The sequence below is a fragment of the Merops nubicus genome, unplaced genomic scaffold, assembly GCF_000691845.1.
Source record: "Merops nubicus isolate BGI_N331 unplaced genomic scaffold, ASM69184v1 scaffold1844, whole genome shotgun sequence".
Taxonomy (NCBI): domain Eukaryota; kingdom Metazoa; phylum Chordata; class Aves; order Coraciiformes; family Meropidae; genus Merops; species Merops nubicus.
In genome coordinates this window covers 30,920-58,435 of record NW_008603421.1, presented here as the reverse complement: position 1 = coordinate 58,435, position 27,516 = coordinate 30,920, and the positions used below count along the sequence as shown (strand labels likewise).

Genomic DNA, 27,516 nt, shown 5'->3' with positions numbered 1-27,516 from the left:
GGAAAGAAAAAAAAATAAATCTGGCATCCCCATAGTATCAGTACTGGAACATGTGAGGAATAAAGACAGCAACCCCCACTTCAGCCTCATTATGCCAGCTGTTTTCCTCCATGCTCTCTTATTCAAGAATTACCCACTACTAGACTATAGAAATAGAAGTTAAATTGCTGTGTGAAATTCAGCCTCTCTGTTAGGGAGCCTGGATGTCTGTTTCATCTCCCAGGATGTCCTTTCATCAGTGCTGGGGGACCCGTCGCAGTTCCCTGAGACTGCAGAAGTGAACTGGATGCACATATGGCCAAACTGCTGTTTCTTCCTCCACACTGACGAGGTGCAGGGCTGCTTGAGAAGTCCCCCCAAGCAGCTCTGATGACAGGATTTGTTACTCCTTATATTACTCTTTTCCACCCCCATGCCTTTTCCTCTGCCATGTTCATACGCTCCTAGATAAACAGCCTGCCCCTGTTTATTCTTTACCCACTAGCTCCAGTGTTGCTGGTTTTCCATCCTCACTCAGTATTTATGATAGAGTTGCCCTAGTAGTTTTTCCTCTTGAGTTTGTACACATACCCTGACACCTAGAAGCCAGGCAAGAAAAACCTTCCTGACTGGTTTTCACCCAGGGCCTGACCAGCCTTGGGTGGGAAGTTATTAGGAGAGCACCAGGAGGTGCCCCTGGCTTAGCATTAACATCAGGTGTCCTGCTTCTTAAAGGCTGGCTCTGCCTGCAGTGAGGGGTTGTTAGTTGTGGGCAGATTTTTAGTGTTGGTGGGGCACCAATCTGGCCAGGAGGATTATGTCTGTAACAATGGCACTGTTTTATGGCTGTGCAATTGGAATTGGACTGGTCACTTGGTTTCTTGGTTGGTTTGCTCCTGTCTTCACTGCATCTTGTACTGTGAGTGAATATATCAACACTTTTATTCCTCTGGTGGTTCACCACTTCATATTCTTCATGTATGATTTGGAATTGGAGGGAGGGATGTGGCCTGTGTGCTGCTTATTGGTGTTAATATCATTCCTATTGGGGTATGCAGTCAGTAAAAAAGAACTAGATGATCTTTAAGGTCCCTTTCAACCCAAAGCTTTCTGATTCTGGAGATTCTATGGTCCAATCTGTTGCTACATCTTCTCTTCCAACCCAAACCTTTCTATGATTTTGGAGATTCTATGGTCCAGCCTGTTGCTGCATCTTCTGGCTTATTGCTCCATATTTCTTCCTTGGCTGCCTTATAATACTGACCCAGAGTGGGAAATACTTAACTCTTCTGTCCTGGACTAGATGATAGCCTGCTTTCTGGTGACTTCTTCCATTTTCTGCCTAACCTGTCCTCTGAGCCACATGGAGCTGCTGCCCAGAAGGGGTCAGTTATGTGCAGGCCACCTTCCTGGAGATCATTCATCTCCCATTTACCCAGATTACCTCTCTAGCATCTTGACAGCGAAAACGTGTTGAATGGGAATGGCTGCATTCAGGGGATCTGAGACCTCTGCCAGATTTCTTACGGGGAAGCTTCCCCCAGCTAGAAGACAGGAAGGAGGAGTTCAGAGGGGTTGTGTGCTCCACCCACCCAGCTTAATTTGGAACAACACTCTTCAGAGTGCTTGCGTGCAACATCAGGGAAATGCAACGTCACCTGTAGAAGTTTCCTTCTAATACAAAGGCCAAAGAAATACTTGGGTGTCAGGATAGAACTACATTGTTCAGTGTTTCCCAATTATTTGCTAGGGAACAACAACAAGGAGAAAAATGCCCTGTCTAGTGCCTGAAGTAGTTGCTGCTGCTGTTGCTGCTCACCTGTATGGTAGATCTTCCTCCTTGGGCTTACACACGTGGTAGCAGGACATTAGAGATTATTTTGCTGAGGTAGAAGAAAAGAAACCAAATCATAGGGAAAGTTTGTAGGCTAAGTAAAATGACAGTATATCTGGTTTCATTTATCTCTCTAGTATCAGCTTACGTTTCCCTGCCATCAGAGCATCGTGTCACGTTGCAGTCTGAGGCAGCACGTGCAAACCAAGCAAGCAAAAATAGTTATGAGGATTAGAAGTGCTTTTCTCCTTCCACAAAAAAAACCTGCATCTCCTTCCAGATACAGATGGCTCTCGATATGTCATAAGACATATTGCCATGCTAAGTAATAAGAACTATACAGTAGTTTCTCTGGTAAAAAAAAAAGATAACTTACACCCTGAATCTCATTATTTGTTTCTTATTGACAGTTCAGTAGGACAGTAGGTAATACTTAAGATAAAAAAGGGATGATTATTTTAAGTTCAGATTTGAACAAAATCAAAATCTTGAATGAGAATTTGGTTTTTTTTATTATTTTTGGCATCATCCACCACTTCTGGAAATGCCTGTCTGCAGCAAGCTGATCATGCTGCCACAGTACCAGTGCTATGCAAACAAGATTTCTGTTTGGGTACAAGGTGAAGAGAGAGCAGAGATTCTCCTTTAAGATGTTCTTGTAGGTAAAATCTGCCCCTACGAAATGCAGCCTAGACCAGGACTTTATCAAAGAGAGATTTAACAAATCAGTTGGCAAATATATTTAGAAGACACAAAACAGGACTCTGGGATCACTTCATTCCATGTCCTTTGTTTAAATGCAGTTTATCTACCCTGACTCAATTACGATTCTGTTCTGGTAAAATATTTTGCTTTAATAGATAAATAAATTACTGAAAAGAATTTTTGAAGCATCGGTACGTGTTAAGCACTTGGTATTTGTAGGATCTTCTGCAAAGCCCATCTGCTATGCAAATGAATATCTGAGTAACTTCTCAATGAGTATTCATAGAGGCACGGATCAGAAAGACAATTAGCATGTGTTTACCTTCCGGCGGTTTCCATAAAATACAGATTTTTACTTGAATCCTTTACACAATGAGAAATTATTTCCCGAGCTGAAATTGTACACAGTGCAATTAATAATATGGATATATTGTTTGCTTATTAACAGATTTGAATTTTATTTGCTCGTTTCTCTGCTAAGTTCAATTCTCATCGATGGAAAACACATTCGTTCGTTTCATTATTCATGAAGCATGGCCTGTGTGGTTGTGATCGTCCCCACCCTGTGGGGTGAGGTGACTGTTTCTCAGTTCCTTTCAGGAGCACGTGTCCCCACTGACTCCTTCTGTCCTGTCCTAGTGCACTTGGTGGACATCTGGAACGTGATAGAAGCCTTGCGGGAGAACGCGCTCAACAACCTGGACCCCAACCTGGAGCTGAACGTGGCTCGCCTGGAGGCTGTGATTTCAACTATCTTCTACCAGCTCAACAAACGGATGCCAACCACCCACCAGATCAACGTGGAGCAATCCATCAGCCTGCTGCTCAACTTCTTGCTAGCAGCCTTTGATCTGTAAGTCTGCCTTTGGTGGCCACACGTGCTTCCCTCCTCTCCTTGGCTGGTGAGAGGATTTTACTTGCTCTGGAAATATCTTTGGCAAACAGTTTAACAAGTTAAATTGTGACCTAAATAATGAGAATATGAATAGTGCTAAACCAGGGAGAGAACCTAAATTAAGGACCTTTCTGTGGAGCCAACTTCAGCACAACTGTGTTTTCGTCCAGTTACTCAGATTTGTTCCAGCCCATATCAAAGAAGAATTAGATACAGAAAGGAATTTACATCCACTTCTAATTTGCCACGTTATTTATTGACACACCAGTGGCTGACACCACTGCAGTGCCTCTGCAGCAGTGCCTGGGTTAATAGCTCATTATTTTGAAAGAGCTCATTTTCCTCTGAGTTCTTGCAGCTGTAAGCAATTTTTTTTTTCTGGGTCGTGCCAGTGTGGCATGATTTTGAGACCATGACAGAAATAGGATAGAGACCTGGAGGTGATGAAATTCATGTTGTTTATTACTGCATGGGACCCATATTACAAAAGGGACAAGTTTGAGGTAGAGCGAGCCACTTACCTTAATGAGTGTCCTGTGTATGCATATTACAGTTACTGAATATGTAGTCATTAGCCTGTGCTGTGTTATTTGCCACCCTCAAAACCAAGTTGCTGGAGATCAGTGCTTAAGTCTGACAGATGCAGATGACCTTTTGCTTCATTATGGCTTATATTTTGAAAATTTACCAGCTGAAAACACTGGCCGTGATGCATTAAAATAAGGATGCTGCCCCTCTCCCCTCTTTCCTGTCCTCTTGCTTGAAGGCCCTGGTGCTGGGTGTCATGGAGCCAGACCAGCCTGCAGCTCGGTCACCATGGCAACAGGGAGAAAAACTAGATGTTCCACATGAGGAGGCTGCACCCAGCCTCCCCTCCAGCCCCTCTGAGGAGATGAAAACAAAGCCAATCCAGTGTGAAACCGTAGCCTTCAGGAATACTCTTCTCCCCTCACGGGCAGTAAAAGAAGGAACAGGCATTTTAATTCATACTGATGCAGCTGTGGCAAGAACACTAAAGGGTGACAAAAATGACCAGAGACGTGCATTGCTGCGTGCCACGAGCAAACTGCTGCTCAGCTGGTAAGCACAGGAAGACCCACGACTGTGGAAGCAAGACCTGAGATGGTGTGCTGGTTTTGCAGCTCACTGTAAAGGGGTAAAGATCTCAGCTAGACATCAAGGCTACTTACAGCAAAGTGGAGGTGAGGAATTTACTGCCCTGTAAAGGAATGTGCTTAAAGGAGTAAGGTTTTGCTTTTCATGGGAGGGAGCATCCCATGTGCTGTGGGTCGTGACCCGTTTATGTTCTCCCATCAGGCCCTCCCAGGTGTAAGGAGACTGTGACCAGCTCAGTCTGTTGTGCTGCCTCTGAGCAGGATGCACTTCCCAGAAGGACAGAGATGCCCCAAGGACCCCCAGGAAGAGACTTCTAGCTCTGGGGTCTCAGACAGGGACTTGCTGCCTGTCACCTCGTTTTAAATACACCAAATATCTGGGTTGAGGTTCAGGTGCAGTCTGAGATATCTATGTTCAGGCTTCATGGAGATGGGTGTCAGCTAGATCTCTTTACTGTAATGGGAGTTCAGACACCTATCACTGAGACATACACATTAAGTGTCTGATTCTCAAAATATGCCTTACACTTTGGTATGGTTCAGATGATTGAAGTGTTGATTAGCAAGTGATGATTGAAGTTCTCTGTTTCTCAGAGAGTCGTTGCTCTGCATGCTACAGGGACAGTGTGAGAGCTTCTGGGGTCTAACCAGAGCTGATGTCTTTGCTTCTCATGTGGCTCCCTTCCCCACAGTGCAGCAGAGAGGTCCTTCTCTGCTGAAGGCTGCAAGTTGGTAGGAGGAGGAGCATGGTCTTTTCTTGTGCTCCCATGCTCAGAGGGAAGCAGTGCCCTGCATATAGGGGGAACAGGGCTGGAAGTGTGAGGAAACTGGAATTGTCCAGTTTCCAGCTATAGAAACTGGACAATTAAACTAAATTACTGCAGTCTTCTCTGATGAAAAAAGGTTTATTAGGTTCATGGATCATACTGAAATCATGACAGTTGCCTGTAAAAAAAATTCCTGTTATCCTGTTATGCAAAGACAGAGTGTGGAGAAATGGAGTCTGCAGCTTAACATATATGAAAGGACCACAAGGGAGAAGTTAATGTGTGATTTAAAGTCTAATAAGCCTACCACTGTCTCATTTATTTAGTTGTAGTTAATATATACTGCCCAGTGTATGCTGTGCTGGCAGAAATCCTCCAGGCTTTAAACAGTTTCTTCCTTTCTTTATAGCCTGCTGAAAAACTGGCAGGTCTCTCAGCGCTCTGGCAGGGAGTATTTCCCCAAGCCTGAAATACAGATGTCTTCTCAGGAGCTGCAACCTGGCTAGCAAAACTTAAGAGGAACCATGGTGCAACGCTGTGGCATGTAGGCCAGCTTGCTGAACTTCCATCCCATTTTTTAATTCCTTTTCATGGCCTTGGGGAGGCACTAGGCCTGCAGGTAGTTTCCTGCTTACAGGTAGTATTTCCCTGCTGCTCAACCCTGAAGGGAGGAAAAGGTGGGGGGAAAACTGCTAGTGTATCAGCTTTTGGGTGTGATGATGCTCCTTCACACTAAGCCAAAACTGGAGTGCAAGTTATAGAACTGCAAGTCAACAAAACCAAAATTCCCAAACAGAAATGCTGCTCTAATTAATTTGCCATTTTGAGTGTGCAAGTCCACACTGTGTGGTAGAGGATCCTGACAGGCCAAAACCAGTGGGTGGAATGAGGTGGTGAGACTAAAAATCTAGACCAAAATATGCCTGATTTGTTTTCTTAACTGCACATTAAAACTGGGCAATAGCTTGTGCTACAAGATCCTTTTCTCTGTCCTGTGACCTAGCTGTCCTGTGAACAGAGCAGTGAGCTCTAGGCTATAAGCCAGACCCAGTGTGGCTGGAGGGGCTTGACTTATATAGAAAAAAAAAGGGGAAATAGGCATGCCCTTATTTAGCCAAATGGATATTTGAATCAGACTGTGTTCAATACATAAAGATGTTCATTGTGTGTTTAATTCCCTCTCCTCCACCTCAGCAAATCACTGAAAGCCATACAGACCAGGTAGCTTTTACAAATGAAATCCAGAACAAATAAAAGCATTTCAGAGATTTGGTCATTATGCATTTTGCTCTCCTAAGTGAAAGGATTTTGCTTGAATCCAATAAAATTTCCTTTCTGAAACCTCTTTGTGAAAAAAGGGAATTTGTAATTACAGCCTCTGACATTTCAGAGTTGGCTGTCCTGATTAAAGTGGAGAGTAGGAGACCCACAAGAAGCTGAAGAAATTTTGTTACTTTTGGAAGAGAGAACATAAAACCCTGGGGAAGCAGCACTGCATGCCTAGTTAATGAGCAAAATTGTATTTTCTCCAGGTCTGTTCCACGGGACAGATTTGGTGAAGATGTGATGTTAGTACTTTATAGTTCCCCCATGATCTGGCTGTCTCAGTATGAGTATTGCTCGAGATCCTGGCAAATGTCAGGGTCAGCTGTTTGGTGCCACTCTCCTTGCTGACCCACAAGGCAAATTCAGGCCCTGGAGCTGGACTTGGCTTTGTGTTGTCTGTGGATTTTACCAGGCAGTCCACGGGTTTTCCTTGCTCTGGGGAGAAGAAATCTTCTGCTCTGCTCAGGTGTCTGAAAGCATGTCTTAATTTTGCCCTTTTTCCCCCAAGCAGCAGGAGATAACCTCAAGCCCTGCCCATCATTCCCTTTCCTAGGTACTCCATCCTGTGTGGTTGCTAAGTGCATGTCAGCTTCAAGGTTTGCTTTTGCCATCATTTATGGTTCTTGGGCTTTTCTGTAGGGATCTGAAGAGCAGCCTCAGTAAGAGGTGCTACATAAAATGAGAATATTTTCTGTCCTACTTCAACTAGGAAAATTTATATCTCTTTGAGACAGCCTAAAGCTTCTTCCAGGGAGCACCAGCTTCACTAGGGATCTTCTTGCTGCTGTGAGCCACTGCTTCAGCATTTGTTTTTATGCAGCAAACACACTGAGCTCTCAGTGCTGCCATTTGGGTCATCTGTGGTGCTTAGACATAGCTTAGGGCATTTCTGGATCCAAATGATATTGGCAAGTCTTAGGGCCTGCTATGCTGTCTGCTCATCAGCCATCTATATTTATATATGCATGTGTGTATATCTGTGCACACACATACATATTTGCAGGGCAGACTGAATTTATACTGGCTCTGGTGTTGCTTTTATGAATACAAATGAGTAATACAAAATACAGTGTCAAAACTAATCAACTCAAACAGAGAGATTGAAGAGATTAATGAAATCTTTTATTTTTCTGTTCCTGTCTTCCATAAGCATTTGAGTGTGGAAAAAGCTGATGGCTCTAGTGTGGAAAGCTGAAGACGAGTTGATAGGTGTCTGCCATTCAAGAATATAATCCTATTAATAAATGTAACTAAACCTACAGGCAAAAATCATCTAAATCTACAGCACTTCTACATAGGCTTTATTTTTCCCTCTAATTCTTCCATTGCTTCCTAATAACGCCATTGCTTCCCCTTAGAGTTTAAGTATAACAGGTCTTTTAAAAAGCAGCTAAAAACCTCCTGATGAAGCAGTGCAGAAAAATTCACAAAGATCTAAGAGTAGCATGCACAAAGCAAATGCAAAATGACCAAATTCTCACCCATATTAGTGCTAAGTCCTGGTTTACTCAAATTAGAATCCAATTGATGAAGGGCGGAAATAGAAAGCCTTGAAATTAAAGTGTGCACAAAAGACAGTAATGAGGAACACAGTCAAAAATTATTTCTTAAGTAAGTGAGTTTATTTCTTTTAGTCTGTCTCTAGTCGATTTTCACACAAAAAGCAAAATTTTAAGTTAGTGTAAAGAATATTTAGAATTAATATTTATAATCATGGGTTACACTGATGTAGAACTAAATGCAGTTCACCCAATTTCAAAGACAATTAGCTAGCCAAGCATGGGGAACTGACTCATTTTCTGAAGTCTGGGTGACTTAATGAAGGCAGCAGTGAAGCATGTGGCATGCTTTAATGTCCTGAGATGAGTATACCATTCATGTCCACTGTACATCTGTATGTTACTGTATTAATCTCATTTGGGGTTAGCAGAGAGACAGTCAGAGGCTGTGTCTTTCCAGAATCAGTTTATCTTTTAGTTCTGATCAGATACAATTTTCTTCATTGGAATTATAAGTGACAGTCTGAGCAATCTGAGGGATTCCCAATCTGATGGAGCTGGGATTGTTTAGTATGGAAAAGAAGAGGCTCAGGGGAGACCTTACTGCTCTCTACAACTCCCTAAAAGGAGGTTGTGGTGAGGTGGGTGTTGGTCTCTTCTCCCAGGTAACTAGCAATAGGACCAGAGGAAATGAGCTTAAGCTATGCCAGGGGAGGTTTAGGTTGGATATTAGAAAGACTTTCTTTCCTGACAGAGTAGTGAGGCATAGGAGCAGGCTGCCCAGGGATGTGGTGGAGCCAATGTCCCTGGAGATGTTCAAAAAAACATGTAGATGTGGTACTTCAGGACATGGTTTAGTGGTCATGGCAGTGTTGGGTTGATGGTTGGACTTGATGAAGCTCAAAAATACTGTCTGTCTCCCTTTTAAAGCATGATGACAATATGTTCTCACTGATGTCATTGAACATGCATTTGGGAATCTATTAATGCTGAAGAGTTTTGGTGATAGCTGGATGATGTTCCAATGCAACTTTGGACTCTTACAGCCTTATAGTAAGACACTGAGAATTCCAAGAAAAATCACATTTCATCATTCAGATGAAAAAAAGTGGACATTAAAAGGTAGATGAACATACACGAGAGCATGTTCATTCTCATCTTTGGAAAGGGACTGAACATTGCAGCCTTTTTGTTCTGCCATTGCTGTCAGCACTGAACTTGGTTTTGCCTAAACTGGGGGGATAGGTCTCTGAGGAGCTAAGAGTGCCTTGCAGTGTGTGGAGTCATGTCTTACTCGTGCAGCTCAAATATTCCAAGGTTCCTATAATGGCAGGTGATCATTGGGGACCATCATGACTGTAGAGGGCAAATGAGGGTGGCAAGAAGAGGGGCAATAAAGCCATTGTGTGCTTGAAGACAGTGGAAGGAGCAGTTGGCAATGTGCTAAAGGTGAACACAGCATCCTGAGGGTGCAGGATATGGTCACATCCTTCCAGGCAGATAAAATGTCTGTTATTTTTACCTGAAGTGACTGAATTTACACAAAAAAAAACCAAACAAACAACTGTCTCTTTGCCCCAGAGCATACTTCTCTGTGCATTAAATATTAATTTAATAGCATTATGAATTTAAGTTGAAGATAGAGAGCCAAGCACAGCTTCAACTTGAAGAAAGCAGTGGCAAGACTCTTCTGTGTACAGGAAAAGTCCTTTGCTCATTCTGGATACAGGTATACTCCCCACTTTTCAGCAAAGTCCTTTTTAAAGGCTCATGGGAGTCAGGTGTATCGTTTAGAAGGCAGTTGTCAGGTTTTATGGACAGGTACAACAGACAGCTTGTGCAATCCTCTGAGCCCTTTTTCACTTCTCTTCTTCCCAGTGATGATTTTTGCACTTACTCTGCAATCTGCTAGGGACAGAAGATACACAGTGCACTTAGGACAGGGGCACAATGAGTGCCATGGGTGTCTTCTGGTGCTGCTGTAGCACAAATAGCAGCAATAATCATCACCTTAGTGTATAATGAGATAAACAGTTTAATATTGAGCTTCATATACATGATAAATCTGTTCAGAGATCTTTACAGAGCTGATAAAAATACTGATGTTACAATACTGATGTGTGTTCCCACAAAAACTGATTTTAAAAGTCTTACTCCTTTGCATGTCAATCCACATATAATGTGCATTCAAATATGTCATGTCAGTGATATACATTTGAAATGGAAAGAGGTCCATGTCATAAAATGGGCACATAAAATGTCTACTTTCTGCTTTTGAACAGGGAAGGACATGGTAAAATTTCCGTTTTTGCTGTCAAAATGGCCTTGGCAACTCTTTGTGGGGGGAAGATCATGGACAAATTAAGATGTAAGTCTTTGGGTGATATTTGTTACCTGTTAATTGTTGCTGTACTTGGAGAGATACCAGTACATGTAGGAAAAGAGGGAATTAGGATAAATTACAGTTTCATGGTTGGGCTTGGGAATTGAACTACCTACAGCTCCAAGTAAATCCCCCAAAATCTTTGGCTGGACTTCACACTGGACTTCATATTTTTGAAGCCAAATTGCATATATTGAGGTTCTGATTGGTGAATTTTACTTTTGTTTTTTTGGGGGGATGATTGAATTGAGAGCACAGGTAAGTGCCTCAAATGTTCAACACCATAAAGCATCATATAGCAATTTCTTCAGATTTTTTGTAATAATTCTCATTTCACTTAGAAATACAATGTATTTATGCACTATTTATATTTCTTCCTATAGGGCACATACTAATTCCATCTATTTTGGAGAACAGATTCTCATTTCACAGCATTTATTCCCAGTTCCCCAGTAGCCAAGGCATAGTTTACTTGTACTCTCAGTTTAGTTCTATGACATCTGTAGCTCAGATGTTCTGGTCCAGAACACCATTTTCCAGACTTTTTGACCAAAGGATTAATGTCAACCTTTAGCTTCCTCTGAGCCTTCTATGACAGCCAAACAAAACTGGGTTTACAAATTGTTGCTGATGAAAGTAGATAAGTAGAAAACCCAGATGCTAGTTTAGTCTTCCAAATTTGGTGCCATTTTTAATACATTATTTCTATGTAGGAACTCAACTGCAGAATGAACTTAATTTATGACAGTGTTCTATTTATAATTTAACACTGTTAATTTATATGTTCCCTAGGCTGCTTTAAGAATAGAAGCAGGGTCCATTCAGTGGAAGGCTGGAGTATGGTGCCAGTTTTTTGAGTCAGCAGACCCAGGGTCCTGTTGTCAGAATTTCACTTGCAGGTTACTGGAAATGAAGTAGCTGATGTGACAGCTTGAAAAAAAACCACCAAAACAAATGTTCCTTAGTCTATGATCCCCTGCTATGCTTAGGATAATTTTAAACAAGGGGAAGAATAAAGGCTGAGAAACACCTATCTCTGCAATAATAGAACTGTGATATTTTTATACATGAACAAAAAGGGAAGAAATGGAGAGGAGTGAAAAGTAACACATTTGAAAGACCTTCAGTGCTCTGTGTGTCCAAAACAATAATAACTGACTTAATGAACTTGTTGTCAAGATTTAGACTTAACATGGTAAGCTGGCAGTAGGCAAAAAGCTGATGTTGCATATCTTGTCAAATTAGATCCTTCTTATCTGATTAAGTGACTGCCTCATGCCATGCAGCAGCCTTAGCTTAAAAAGATGATAGGAATGTTTTAATATCAAAATCAGCTACTTTTAAAGATGTAAATCACTCTCTGTTTTCTACTGAGAGGGATTATAATTAGCTGCAGTAGTAGTGGAGGTTTCCATAAGCAGAGCACGTTGCTCAGCACTTCTGGTTCAAATCAGGTGATGCTGAGTTCAGAGCACACCTGTAGCTCTCACTGGAGCTGCTGTGTCCTTTTCTTGTCTTTTCCCCCTCAGACATCTTCTCGATGATTTCTGACTCCAGTGGAGTGATGGTTTATGGCAGATATGACATGTTTCTGCGGGAGGTTCTCAAGCTGCCCACGGCTGTCTTTGAAGGGCCTTCGTTTGGTTACACCGAGCAGTCGGCCAAGTCTTGTTTCTCACAACAGGTAACTGGAGAGTGAACACTCTAGACAGGATCTCAACCACTCCTCTGAGCAGGCCAAGACCTTCTCCCTTTCTTACACATATGTGCAGATTTGCCCAAGGAGCACATGGCTGGGTGGAGGGAAGGCCCACTTTGCTAATTTCTGAACCTAGGTTAGGTGCCTTCAGAGGGAAGCTAACTCCTATAGGTTCCTGATACAACCGTGGAGGAGAGAGAAGCTTAGTCAAAAAGTGATTCAGAACAGGATCTTAACTTACATGTTCCTAAATGAGGGATCCTGACTTCATAATTTAAGCACCTAAGTTAGATACTTGAATTTAGGTGATACTCTGAGACACGCAGTCTTCCACTCTGGCTAGTTGTTGTTGCTACAGCCATATATGAGACTTTACCTTCTCCATGCAAAGCTCAATTCCCACTGAAAAATCAAACTTCATGTTTTCCAAGTGGTGTACACACAACAGCAGTTTACAAGTAAGAAGAAAATTGCCTTAAACCTTAATTGAAAATGCGAGTCGGTAGGTGTTAGAAAATCCCTAGTCTCTTACAGATGACATCAGTGAGGTAGGGTCAGGAAAGCAAAGAATTGATCCTGAAGAAAATATGAGATTTTTTTCACAGCTCACCAGACTCTGTAGGTGCCCTGAGTACAGTACATTGGCTGCATCTAATAGCTAGGACTTCACACAATCCCATAATTGGGACTGCTTGTCCACTTCTCCAGTGGAGAAAGAGAATTCTTCTGGATCTTGCCACACATCACACTGTATAATTCCAGAAATATAAAGTAAAGGAAGATGCTGAAACTGGGAAAATGTTAGAAATAAAGTGGTATTTTCCTTCTCTTTATCCTTCCATTTGCTAATTGAATACTGTTGAACTAATATGTTGAATGGAGCATGAATAGTGTCATTTTCATGCAAAATAGTCTCATTTTTTTTGTTTTCCCTCAGTTTCATCAGTAATCAGTAGGCACTCCAGTCAACTGAATGGCATTGTTGAAATTCATTTATTAAATCATCTCCCAAATACTTTTAAATGGTAATGTTTGCATGTGTAAAACTAGTCTCGTTTCACAGAGGGAGACTTGGGAGAGCATTTCATCTGATGTTGAAGGATTTACATAGTGAAGTAACTTTTGGTAGTTCTGTGTGTTAAAATAATAGGAGTGCTCTTGCATGGCAGCAGGGCATTCAGGCTTTGCATGCTGGGCATGCTATTAGTAAAGATGAAAAAAGCAATTTCTTTTCTCTAAAAAAGGTCATTCAAGTCTCATTTTCTATCTAAGCAGCCATCAGAAATTACAATTTCATTGACACTGCATCCAAATGAGTGCACCAGATGTACCATGGTGCCTTAAGAAACAAAGTCTCCAGACAGGCATTAGTTGGTTTAGTTCACAGCCTCCACTTGAAGGAAGCAAGAGTTAAGCCTGTAATTCATGTAGGTACACAGCAGATTTACAAAGCTGCTGGTTTGCATCTTTCAGCAGCCAAGTACTCTTGTAAATCTAGTATAATATTTCAGTTAAATTCACTTTATCTAACTCTCATGACATCCTCACTACGGATGAACCAGAGTTCTGAAATGAGAATCAAAACAATATATCCCTGTGACACTCTGATAAATTATATTTACTGTCTTAGTCACACTGTAGGTCATTCACACTCTCATATTCTACTTAGTGGTATCAGAAGTTGACACCTAGGGCTAAGTTTGGCACTCTCTCTTGTTCTCAGTATGGATCACTTCTGCTTACCCAAAGCCTTTCAGCTTCCTGATACATAGATTGTTTGATTTCAGGGAAAGGAAAAAGTCTGCTCACAGTGTCAAATCCGTTTCAGTTTGCATCTGAAGGGATTTTTCCTGTTGCAGAAATGTTTTGTTTTTCTGACTTGTTTATTGGATGAAACTATGTATTTTCCTTTGTCTGTGGACCACTGCTAGATTGAATGGCTGTTCAAAATAGAAACAACCATGTTTTCTCATCAGCAAATTTTTGGAACACAAATGCCAGAGCAAGTGACTTAATGCCTCAGAACACTTACCTATGGCTTAAAAAGGTGTTTTATCACCACAGCTTTCCCCCATAGGTAGGATTAATGTGACGTTATACTGTATTGCTATTAAAAAGTGTAGTCATTCTAAAAAAAACACTTCTCTTAATCCCAAACTAAAAAGATAGACACTAACTTCATTTTCTTACCACTTGGCTAAGTGTTATTCCACAAACCTCGACTCCATCTGCATGTAGCATATATTTAGAAAACAGCTCTCAGCTTCAACATTGCCAGCAGCTGAAAAAAAAACCCCAAACCTGCAGGAGGAACATAAGCCTTTTAAAATGTATGGAAATTGTTCTGCTGGTGTCCTTCTATGGGACACTGCCCTCTCTAATCCATAAAATCAGTGACCACCAGAGGAGCTCTGCCATAAAGCTGTCAGCGACAACAAGTTGCTTTATTTAGTGCAAATCAGATTTTAAATTATAGCAGCATTCAAAAGTCTACTACATCATGGAAGAAGTGTTCTGGTCTCCTTATCTATTTGCTTGTTTAGACTGATTGTGTGTTTTCTGCCAACTTACCTGTCTTCAAGAGCAGAGGGCAGACTTAAGGCTACTCAGCTCTGCAGTATGGGGGCCAGGAGGACCCTTCTCCTAAACTTCATTCTGCCTTTTCTCCTCCTGTTCTCAGTTCTGCTGCAGACAGCACAGACACTTGTTGGTGGCATTGGTCAGTAAAACCATGACAAACATCCACAGCAGATCTCCAAAAGACAGATCCCCTTTCTGTGAGCTGCTGCTTATAGCTTAGGATGTCTATCTGGGAAGTGGTCATCCACTCTCCATGGGTGGGAAGGTAATTTGTACCACAGGCAGGTGGTAGTTGTTTGACTGGACTTCCATACTGCAGATATTGTGAGAAAAGTGTTTCAGTGAGATTTAGAGCTCATATTCTGGCCATTTCTGTTCATTAAAGAATCAAGACCATTTTAACAACTAGCCTGAAGTGTTTTCTCTCCTCCTAGGGACAAACATCTTTCTGTATTTCCCAATATCTTGCTCTATTTCAGTCCTGAAACTGTAACAGAGTGAGATGTTTTCCATTGATCGCTCGGTTTAGAAGAGAAATAATAATTTTCTTTACATCTGGTGGCAATTGTATATAAATGCAGCACAGAAACTCCATCTGGAAACCTCAGCTCCTAAAAGCATTCCACAACACATGGAGATGACACATCTCACCGCATAGCTGCTGTTTTGCTTCCTCATGGGGTAACCACAGTTCTTTAGCAAGTTAAAGCAGTAGCTTATGCAATCAGATATGAAAATTTAGCAATCCCTTTGGATATGAGGATGCTACTTAAATATGTATGTCTATAAATTATATCTGCACACATTCTCAGCAGGGCTTAATACTTTTACATCTTAATTTTACTTTAAAGGAAGGCTCAGTAGCTGATTTCTTAGGGACTCTCTGTCCTTGACCACACAGTAGCTGTGTACTTCAGCACACAGTATGCAGCCAGTATCCTACCTAGGAAAGAGCAAGTGTTTATGATGGAGATACCTCAGACTGAAATATCACCTACAGATCTGAAAAAACAAATGAACTAAGATTTGTTTGGACTTTTTCCAGACACCTAAGAAACTTAAGGCCCTAGATTACATTTTAAAAATCAGCAGGGATATTTTAGAGTTTAAATCTCTTTACAAGATAAAGGAGCATAGATCTTTAAGTGTGTGGAGAGTTTAGAAACAGTTGCATTCCCTGAATGTGTGCAAACATTATCATTATTTCCTTTCATTTGATGGAGTACTGTCAGTCATTCTCTGCAGTGACTTTTCATGTGAGAATCAGTAATACATAGTGACACCCTACGTGCACGTGTACTCAAAAGCCAGGAAAACATGAAGAGTTGAGTGCCAGCCTTATCCACAAAGCATCTTCAGGCAATGATTTTAGGAGAGAGTCTTCAAGTGAGTGGGAGCTGTGTGTCTCCATCCTAGCCTTGTGAGAAGGACTGCTAGTCATCAACAGTATACAATGTTAGCTACTAAAAGGAGTCTGGAAAAGTTTTGCTACTGTCAAGTCCTTTTTAGTAACCCAGAGCTAGAAGCAAAAAGTGTCTGGAATTTGTATCCAAGTGTTTTTGTAAGGACAAGATAAAATAATTTTGGTATGTCTACTGATTCTTTGTGCATGTTTGTTTGCTTGTTTGAGCAGAAAAAAGTCACATTAAACACTTTCCTGGATACTCTCATGTCTGATCCCCCGCCACAGTGTCTAGTGTGGTTGCCACTTCTGCATCGACTGGCAAATGTTGAAAATGGTAAGTAAGGGCTGCTGCCAAAACAGTTACAAGAGTAAACTTCCATGTGATGATTTTCTGGCTCTGTAGGTGGTTTTGTAGGAGCTACTGTACTGGGCTCATTGACTCCATGTGTTGTTTTTACAGTCATTGGTAAAATATTTAAAGATTCCTACTGGCCAGTCAGCCAGGAATGTGGCTTAATTTTTGCTGTGCTCAGGAGATTGTCCTGATCATTTCCTCTCCTCATGTGCTCTAGATAAGGAAACTGCAACAGGACATGATCCATTCACACATTTACATTTGGTACACTATCAAGGCCACAAATTTATTAGCTATGACATATGGCAGCAGAGAAGGAACAGCTTGACAGCTTCCGCTCATGCAGTATTCTTGGCAGATGATGTCCAGTGCAGTGCAAAATATCAGCCAAAAGGTCCTTCTGAAGGATCTCCTCCTGAGCCTACACTGCCAAACAATATACTCTGAAAAGTGGGTCCCAGATTTGTCCTTATCTTTTGCTTGTGTGGAAGATGAGGATTTATCTGTGAGATGCCCCTTTGTCCTCAAGGGTTGTCTTTCCCCCAAATGAGCAGATCACAGCTTTTAAGACAGGAAGGGACTATGAGATCAACTCATTTGATTATTGCACAGTGCATCTTGCATATCTGTGGGCAGTAACATGTTCCTCAGTCTTCCAGCTCCCTGAGCTTCTGGGGAAACGTTCACAGACTCACAGATGTAGTCCTTCAGCCAAACCCTTCTTATGCTGTTTCTGTAGAAAGTGCAGGAGCAGAGCTAAGAGGCTTGTGCATCTATCTCACTGTGTGCACTGCCAGAGTGCAGCCCACAAACACTGCACAGCTCCTCCTGTAGTTCTGCAGAAGCTTCCCAGAACTATTGGAACTCCCCAGTTCCAGTGCAGCCAGCTTCTGCTCTCCAGAAGGACCAGCACTGGCAATATTAAATAGAAAAACATCATGAGATAAGAAATGCTTTTACTGTCTTACTTATCTGGGTACACTTGTTCCCAATCTGGCACTTCTTGTTCCTGGGCATCAGAGGGAATGGTGGAGACAGTCATTATTCCAACACTTTAAATCTAGAAAAAGAAAGATTTAAAAATGGAGGACATTTATACAAATTTTTTAAATGTGAATTTAGCAAGATAAATGGAAATTTTGCAAATAATGTTCCAGCCTAGTATTTTGCCTCAGAGGTGGTTGGGTGGTTGAATGTTCCTGTGTTCTTGCTGCCTTGAAGGTTTACCTCTAGCATAACTGAAGATTTGGGATGCTGCAGGGAAAAAGAAATGAAGGGGGCAGAAGGAAATAAATACCATGCATACTCATCCTGTTAGGCAATAAAAGTATTTATACCATAATTTAAAAAAAAAATGGGGCTGGTGAAGGGGGAGGTATGCAGCCATTTTTTGGCACTAAAAGGAGAAGGAAGTCACATGGTCTTACACAAAATAAATTTTTCTTCCACTAAAAGGCACAAAAGTCCTTCTTGGCTATAGAGCCATCTATCTACCCTCCCTTCTTCAAGCTCATCATCCATCCCTGTCCCTCACCAGCTTCGTGCTGTTTCCCAGCCTAGAGCACTAACCCTTCTGGCTGCGATATTCTGGCAAGGAATTCACACCCCGACACACTCAGCTCTGATTCAAATCCTCCCAGACTGAACCTTATGACAGAAAAGCAGAAGGTGCCTGAGAACAAGGAGATGTTCAGTACCCCCTGGTAAATTTGGTACGTGCTGTAGTGAGGGGAGAGGAACAGAAATAGCAGTATTGCCAGGAAGGAGCTTCAGAATGTCTTGATTGGTGCCGCAATGTGCTCAGTGACTTGCACCCTTGTTAGTGTCTGCCTCGTGAGTGGAGCAGAGAACAGGACCATACAGGTCTCTTCAGTGGCTGCCATCCAAAGCAAAGTGTTCAATTCCATAGGTAGACACCTAACTGACACCAGTTGTGCAGGTGAGGCAGCAATAATTAAGAGACAGCGATGTACCTAAGGGAGCTTTTGTGTTTCCAGTAACCAGACAGCCAAGTTTGACTTCTCATTGCTTCAGTTCCTCAGCCCAGCAAAGCATTCTGCTTCCCCCAGCAAGGCAGCTGGAGAGTGCAGTGGATTTCCCAATCATGTGACTTTCCTCTCCCGTGGATTCTGTTAGACACTGAGCACGTTTTTCACTGCTGTGGGCAGGAGGTGCAGACGCCAGCTCAGAAGTGGTGGAGGGTCTGGAGCCCGGTGTAGGAAGCATTGCCCGTGGCTCAGCACGTGGCTGGGTGGCTGCTCAAGTGCTCACGGGTCAAAGCTGTAGGCAGATCACCAGGAGCAAAGAAGGGATTCCCCTTTCTAAACTCTTGCTGGGGGTTTCTCTGCTGTGTTTTATAGCTCGATGTTTCTCTCTCCTGCAGTCTTCCACCCCGTGGAGTGTTCCTACTGCCACAGCGAGAGCATGATGGGCTTTCGCTACCGCTGCCAGCAGTGTCACAATTACCAGCTCTGTCAGGACTGCTTCTGGAGGGGCCACGCCAGCGGTTCCCACAGCAACCAGCACCAAATGAAGGAGTACACGTCATGGGTAAGGGGAGGCTCGCAGCTCGCTGCCTTCCCCCGGGCAGCCGGCGGCACAGGAGGCGGGGGTGGGCTGTCCTGGGTGTGCGGCGGGCAGGGCTGGCGACAGGGCAGCACCAGGCTCAGAGCTTCTCCTCCTGCTGGACTGAGGGTGAAACCATCGCTGGCTCGCTCTGTTTGGCTGTGAGTGAAGCAATGATTATTAATGCTCATTCAGCAACGTTTTCAGTTGAGTGGCTGCAGCATCTGTGTAGCTCTTGGGTTGGTCCTGGCACTGCCAGTGTGAGCGTGGTCACAGGCTTAGCTCCACAGTGGTGCTTACCATAGAGAACACACTTCAGCCTTTTTGTTGTTAAAATAATTCATTGCTTTTTCTAAGCTGAAAGGGAAGTACCAACAGCTACGTTAACCTTCTCTGAAGGGTGTGAGACCTGGGGGCTAAGCTCTCCATAAACTGGAGCACAGCCCTTGGTCACAGAGCATCCCTACCCTTCAGGGTTCAAATCCAGAGACCAGCAGAAAAATCCTAAGTAATCTTAAATATTAGAGAAGTTGATTGTTACAAAACCAAAAAAATTATGCATATGGCAAAAGTTTACGTCTATACTGCACTTTATATGTGTTTATGAACAAAATTCAGATTAACACTTTCTAAATGTCTGTTTTTCTGTTGATGAACAGGCAAGAGTTAAATTTGAGGAGGTTTGCTCTGTATGCCAGTCACACAGCCTTGTGCTGCATCCCAGCAGATCTGGGTCTGTAATTGGTTTTGTGGGTCCTAATTGCTGCCCATTGCATAGACAGGAGTGGCTTGAAGTTTAGTCTCTGAATAGGACAGTGCCCATGGCATAGCTCAGACTCCATTCCTAACAGCATTTTGTATTATAAAAGCACTTTGTTGTAGCCTGGGAACTACAATTACAGGTAGGAAATAATTGGAAAACTTGAGATTTCTGCTCGGCAGAAGTCAAAATGTGACTGCATGCCTGGTGCTTTCAAATGTTTCCTTGTCAGAAAGAAATGTTTTGCTTTAAGTTTGAAATTGCCTTTCTGTGGTGTTCATTAGCATTTGTTCAGACCAGGTTAGCATACTCCATAATGCATCTGTGTCGAGCTCCACATGCAGATTAAAGGTGTTCATGGGTGCAGTGGAGCTCAACTGTTCTCAGTTCAGAGGGAAATTGCATCTACAATGAGAGAGGAAAAGCCTGAGCTTTACATATTTAGGTTAGGTTTCTGTAATGGAAATATTTCACTGTGATCTTAGTTACAGTTGTGAGTCAAAGCAGGATGTGTGCACAAATACAATACCACTCCTGTTAATTTCCAGAAAGATTCTTAAACCTCAGTGTGTATAGATGTGTTTTGGGGGAGGAGACAGTCTTAAGGATCTCTGCCTCTGTTCTGCTGGCAGAGAAGCTGAATCACACAGCAGTGGGTTGGATTCCCTGAGTATCTCTCACACAGCCTAGAAGACACCCTAGATCTCCAAGCCCTTCCTTAGAAAACTGGAAGGAAAACAGTGAAAACTTAGAAAACAAACAAAACCAGAAAGCAGAAAGTACTGGTGTCTGTTTTTAGACTTGCTGATGGGGTTTCAGGGTGAAGAGCATGCTTCTTGTGCAGAGCCTCCCCATCCTTTGGTGACAGTGAAAGTCTCGGCCTCCTGTGGCACGCTGTCACCGTGGGGGGACAATTCCCACCCTGCACGTGTCTCAGATTTCCCATTCCCTGGTGTGGCAAGGGCTGCAGCAGCCACGGGAGGTGGAGGAGGAGCAGCTAAACAGTGCAGGGTGCTGGAGCTGGAGAGGGAAATACCAAGCAGGAGAAGGGATCTAGCAGCCTGGCCACAGCTAGGAAGGAAACGGTGTCCTGTAGGGTGTATCCAGATGGACAGGCATGCACAGGTCAGTTCTGCTTGCACCCCCAAGATGGTGAGGAACAAGCCTTCTCCAGGCCAGATGATGCTGGCTTTGTGCTGCCTGAGTGCAGCCATGGCAACTGCTCTGTCCATCTAGATACACCCCCCGAGCCTACTCTAAAGGCCTCTGAAGGTAAGAGTGACCTTTCCTCCAGCCTGAGCAGTCTTTGCCTTACCATAGCCTCGGGGTGGGAGGGGGCAAGGGGGACATCACTCAACAGGCATGTAAGCTGTAGAGCTTCCAGTTGTTTTGTGCTTCCTATAGTAGAAAGAGTATGCACCTTGCTTGTCCAGATTACCTCTACCTTCCTTGTTCCTCCCAGAAATCACCTGCTAAGAAGCTAACTAATGCCCTTAGCAAGTCTTTAAGCTGTGCTTCCAGCCGTGAACCTTTGCACCCAATGTTCCCTGACCAGCCTGAAAAACCTCTAAACCTGGCTCATATTGTGTAAGTATCTGTGTGCTGTAGAGAAAGTAAGCTTTGTTGTAGGAGTTGCTTACACTGAGTGTAGGTACTAGAGCTCTGAGGAAAATGGGAGGCAGCTGTGGCATGTTGAGCTCAGTCCATCACAAGTGTGAAATTGCTGATAGGGATATTTAGTATAAAAATGTTCTTCTGGTGTGACCTCACTTGAAAAGTTGGTGGGACACGTACATATAACTAAATACAGTGCTGGTATGTCCCCATTCTCCTCAAGAGATGTCCATGCAGTTTCATGATTTCAGCACTTTGGGGTGTATTTATGCCAAGAACATCGGTTTTGTCATTAGAGACTCTCAACATCAGTGCATCCCAAGGTGTGTCTTGGCATGAGGCACTGGAGAAAAGTGGATTCTGACCAGTTTTGCTGAAATCAGTGTTGGAGTTCTTGCTGACATTAGTGGAGCTGTGGCTTTACCCAGCCCTGAGGAATTACATGAGTGTGCATAAGAAGCGTGTCCTTAGTTGCCAAGTCACTTGAAGAGAGTCTGTTATCTTCACATTATGATATTTTGGGAAAGCAAAATTATTTTTATTATAGTAGTTTGTGTCACTGCTTCTCTGCAGGAATCAAGAAAATCAAAGTAGAGACAAAATGTATTTGTGCAGGCTGGGGAAATTATCACTTTGAATTTTTTTATTCTGAAGTATGTCCACTGTCTGGAGTGTCAGTTGGTCAGATTTTCTCAGGTAACAATTTGTTTTACCTTTGCTTCCTGGATAAAAAAAATTAAAAGTAATTAAATATTCCATAGAATTCAGGAAGAATCAAGACACTGGTCAGAAGAAAGTTACAAAGAACTTAACTTGGAAACAATATTCCAAATATACTGTCTTGAAAACATTTCTCTTATTCTCATGCTTTTCTTGAGAAAATCTCTTTCTTAACCAGCTTCCCAGGGGCCCTGACTGAAGCATTTCAGGCAGCAGCCATTAAAATTGTATTTGCATGCTACATATCTGTGTTGGCTGCTGGAACTGTTCTGGTCTGTAATTATTACACATATTTACTTCTGTCAGAACTAGATGTTTGTATGTAGCACCCTTAAGGGCAGCTGCACACCAGCTGTTGTGGACTGTGCAACACCTGGAGAGTTCATCTGACCTACCTGATGTTCTAAGGGTAAATCCTGCTGATGATCCTCCTCTTGTTGTTACAGCAGAACTTTTTCAAGGCTTAAAAGAATGCTCTGCTCTTCAGAGATGAGGTGCCTCTGACAGATGCACAGTGCCAGATCCCTGTGGCACTCGTCTGGCAGTTAAAACCCCTGCACCTTGTTATGAAGGTGTAATGGGAGGGTGTTGTTCTTTGGAAGAAATCCTCCAGATTTGGATCTGCTGAGCTACCTTGCTGCTGTGCATGGTGTAAAAGCCTGGCTCTGCTGGCAAGTCAGTGATAATTTCACAGGGCAGATTTTGGCCATCCTTAAGAGAAGTGGAAAGAGGCAGAGAGCATGAAACACAGAGAGAAGCCTCGGTTACCTTTGGGCTGGAGCCCCTCAGAGGCCTTGGGGTATGTCAGAAGATGAGGGATAGTGAAACCTGGGCTACTGTGAGTGAGTTAAATGCATTTAGGCAAGGCAAGGGGAAGGTATCATAATTGAGTAGGCTCTGTTCCAAATCTTTGCTGTGAAATTTGCAACTTCCCTTCTTCCTAACTATACAGACGTAATTTAGAGTGACTGGATGTGAGAATGAACCACCATCTATTTTGTTTTATAATAGAGTTTCTCTTTATTCATAGATGAAGGGCAATATAACCTGGAAATATATATTGGCTATAATGATACATGAGTGAAAAGCCTCTAAGTTGTGGAGGTAGCACGATCTACAGCGTAATTCACATAAATTAACTTGAGGGGAGAGAGATTCTCTGGTACCTCATTGAGACTATCTTCTCACTGATGTGATTTTTATTTTTAAACCTAATGGAAGTTGAGAGAAACAGCTCTGGGCAGGAATCCAGGCAATAAGAGTTTTATATGTGCATTAGATGGAAGAGTTTTGGCAACAAAACAGTATCCTTTTCTTAGCTTCTAGCTTAAATGTGTACAAGTAGTCTGTGCATTACTATGCAGCCTTTCCTTTTCATCCTTCTACCTCTGGGCAGTACCAGACAGAAAGACTGCATGGGTTTTTTTTGTTTTACTGCTGCCACACAAAATGTTCAATTAAGCAAGAAACAAATATAAAGCTTATCTAGAGAAGTAGTTATCAAGATGTCATTAACCTGATGGAGGAACTCCCCTCACCGATGGAGGGGTCATTTTTCTGTTGTAAGATTGGCAACAAAAAAGAAACACTGGACTGCAGAGATGACAAATGGTGTGGCCAGTGCACCACTGGAGACTTTTCAAAGACATTCTGCACTGGCCTGACTTTGTTTCAGTTAAGCCTGTGGGACCATTATTTTTTTCATCAGTGTGAAGAGGTTTAGACCAGCATGGAGCACTATGGAAAATCCCTTTCATTTAATTTGGTTTATTACAGTGGGTATGTTATGCCATAACATGCTTTTACTCCACAGCATATTCCAATCAATAGTATTAAATGTTTTCTGCCTCCTTGAGGAAAGTTGATTGAATATCAACAGCTCACTTTTATCAGAAAGCTTAATCATTCCCAGAAGTTTAGAAATAACCTCAGAAAGATAGACATTTATAGCTAACAGCTGGGTTTTCCTTTGCTTTACCATAAAGTCTGCTGTTCCTGTCTTATCACATCACACAGCTGTATATGTATGTTTGAACATATATTTGATAATCAATCTAAACCTGAGGAATGTGACAGTGGGCAGCAGTCTTTAAGAAACTTGCCTTGGGGAAGCTCAGATTAGTTTAATATACTTTTCTTCATATAAGAACTGACAAACTAATGCTAATCACAAACCTTTGGAGTTTTTAGACATGCACAGACAGGAGTAACTCTGAGTATGTAAACAGATCAATGACCTTTTATGTGAAGAGGCTCTCCTGCTTTTTGCAGAGTCAGGGCTGTAAGGATGGAGTATGTCCAATGTACTACTTAGACCACATATATATTAAACTGTCAGTTTAATTAATGATCTTTTTTCCATTTCATTTTGGCTGCAAAAGAGATACTTGGTGAGTATTTTTCTTCTTTAGTACACTTACTGGAGGAAGAAGCTTGGAAAAAATGTGATAATCTCATTATTATCAATCTGTTTTATCAGAGTCCAGCAGACTCAGAACAAGGAGTTGTCTTTGAATACAGAGACAGTGAAAGGGAAGAGCTCTTTTGGGAGTTAGAAACTTTCTCTTCCACCCTTATTTTGGGATAAAGCATAGAGAAGACAACCTGAAGTGTCTATGTGGTGATCTGCTGAAGTCCATGGGTGCCACATACCCACTTCAAGCTCTGCCAAGGGAACACTCCTCCTGCCTCCTTCTCTGGGACAGTGTTGAGAACCAGCCTCTCCTTCCTTCTCCTCTGCTGTTTAGGACTCCACAGCCCAGGTTTAGACCCATCTTTCAGAACTCCCAGTCTATGCCCAGTTAGGTTTTTAATGTGATCAGTGGCCAGTGATTGCACTGAGAAAAGGAAAAATGCAATAGTCACAGGTAGTTGATGTGAACTATTTCTCCTACATCAATTACCAGTTTACCACTCCCAGGCAACAAAATACCAGTTCATTACCTGTTAAATAAAATTAGTTTCTATGTATTCTCTTGGAGTTTATTTTCAAATTTCTGTATTTCAAGGCTCATACCACAATGGCCAGTCTAGTGGATTGACTCTGATTGTGGCCTTGTCCAGGCTCTTCTGAGCTCTGATGAAAGAGTCCATGAAAAATAATATTAAACACTTCTCCATAATACATAGAACACTAAGTGCTGCTTCTCAAACTCAGGACTGACCAGAACTGGAGTTTTTTATATGGGTTTGTAGATGTAGGGTTAGGCTAAAACTATATTTTCATATAAATAAATAACGTGCCAAATGCTGCATCTTTCTATTCACACTTTTAAACTTCTTAAATGCTGATAAATCCCTTCAGACTTGTCAAACAAGACCACATTTATGCTTGTTTTCTAACAGTCACCAAATAAGAAAGATGACATAGATGAATAGTTCACTTCTGTGCAGAACTGGCTTTCTTCATTTCTTACAGATGATTTGGAGGATTGGTTGTCTTGACCCCAGTATTTTGCAGATGACCATTGTATTTTGATCTGCAGAATTCAGGAAGCAAGACAGACCTTTCACGGAGGTTAAAGGAGATATTAATCAACTTGAAATCTAGGCAATTTGATGTCTGAATTATATATGGATTCAGGTTCCACTCATATCTGATTGAAACCTCTGTGATTTTACTAAGATATTTTTTAATTTTTCCAGAATGTCTCTGTCTTTTGCCCAGTGTTGTGTAAGAAGTCAGTTAAGAAGGGAAAAATTCTCCTTAATGAATACAGAAGAAAAAATTATGCACAAGATATTTTTTAAGAGGAGACAGTAGAAGAAAGCAGAGGAAATATTCCTTCTCCTTTCATTTTGAGTGAGAGAAGGAAATAAAGAATGTAATAATAAAACCATCATTATTAACAGGTCCTCTTAAACTAGACATTTATTTTAAATTCTTATTTGAGGGTTTGATATACTAGTTGAAAAGCTTTCCAGTGAAACCAGTCTAGTACTACATGCATTTTCTGAGACACTGAAGGCTATGGGTACACAGTGGTCACTATGTGGCTATGGCAGCATGGAGCTTAGCATCAGGGATAACCTCATGAGAAGTTGCAATTCATTGGCAGCTCCCCCCTGCAGACTGTTCTGCCACAGCAAACCTGCTGCCAGTGCTCAGCCTAACTGGGTGAAATCCAGCCATCAATTACAGGCTCTGGAAGGAAAAAAATACAGAGCAGCTGTTTGCCCAAGCAAGATAAAAAGTCGAGCAAGTTGCTTACCACCCACCTCAGCACACACAAAAGCATTCTTTTTTCCTTCCAGGCCATTTTTTCTTTCCACTTTTCCAAGCAACATGGTGTTTTTATTGACTTCTGTTTAAAAATACATTGTCTTTAGTTTAGAACTATGAGCTGCTTAAAGCAGAAGATGCTAGCTGTAATGTTCCTTTAACAAGAAGCTCGTTTAATTCTTTGCAGATGCTCTTGCTGATGAGTTTTCTTTTGTGCAAAATTAATGCAGCTGGATATTTTGCCTTCTTCTAGGCCCCCCCGACCTGTAACCAGCATGAATGACACACTCTTCTCCCACTCTGTCCCCTCAGGAAGTCCTTTTGCAAACAGAAGGTGAGTTCTTATCCTAATTTATGTTCAGCCATTATGTGAGAGTGGTGAAGGTTTCCATTTTCAATCCCCCCCAGAAGAAAAAATAAATAATAAAGAAAATGAACAGACTTGAGGAGAGAAGTACCTCAGTTATTTTGGACTGACACTGAGATACCTGGATGGAGAGGTGGAGTTAGGACATCCTAAGCTCCTCATAGCAGAGCACAGCACTTCAGTTCTCATTTGAGCCATGAGCATGTGGCTCCCATGCAACCTAGACCTCCTCCCACAGGTCCTAAAAATGGGCTATTGCCAAGAGACCATTTTGCAGCAGCACTGTGAGAATAGAACCTGGGACATGCTGTTGCCTACTGGGAATGCCTGCATCATACTGCAAGGTACAATATGAGCAAAGAGGGAATGGTTCCTTCTTGCAAGGTATAGCAAGACATCCTTACTCCTGTGGAACCATTCAGATTTTCATTAGAGGCTACAAGAGAGAAAGAGTACTCATGGCATATGGTGACCCTTCAGCAAACAAACCAGAAAAGAGTGGTCAGAAACATTAATCCCAAAGAGAAGGTGCTTGCAGTGTACATTTTGGCCAAGGAATTTGGCTCCTGTGGCCAAAATACCTGTGTAGCATTTGCTGCTGCTTCACCCAATCTATGTAACCCTACCAACACACATAGATGAGAAGGTGGCAGAAAGACAACTTCCTGCCTTATGGGGGAAGGTGAGTGATCCATCTTCCCTGGGTGCATTTTATTGCTTGATTCC

The 27,516-nt window shown here is 42.2% G+C and overlaps 1 protein-coding gene across 3 annotated transcripts in view; it reads left to right on the top strand.

The window, feature by feature from the left end:
• The window catches only part of LOC103771340 (dystrobrevin alpha), a 79,368-nt gene that overhangs the window by 22,925 nt on the left and 28,927 nt on the right, over window positions 1-27,516 (top strand). For all 3 annotated transcript variants that reach the window (XM_008938633.1, XM_008938632.1, XM_008938631.1), the window contains exons 3-9: window positions 3,158-3,371; window positions 10,403-10,488; window positions 12,033-12,187; window positions 16,416-16,521; window positions 18,926-19,092; window positions 21,330-21,454; window positions 26,677-26,757. In XM_008938633.1, the coding sequence (XP_008936881.1) occupies window positions 3,158-3,371; window positions 10,403-10,488; window positions 12,033-12,187; window positions 16,416-16,521; window positions 18,926-19,092; window positions 21,330-21,454; window positions 26,677-26,757 (934 nt within the window). The remainder of the gene's footprint in view (window positions 1-3,157; window positions 3,372-10,402; window positions 10,489-12,032; window positions 12,188-16,415; window positions 16,522-18,925; window positions 19,093-21,329; window positions 21,455-26,676; window positions 26,758-27,516) is intronic.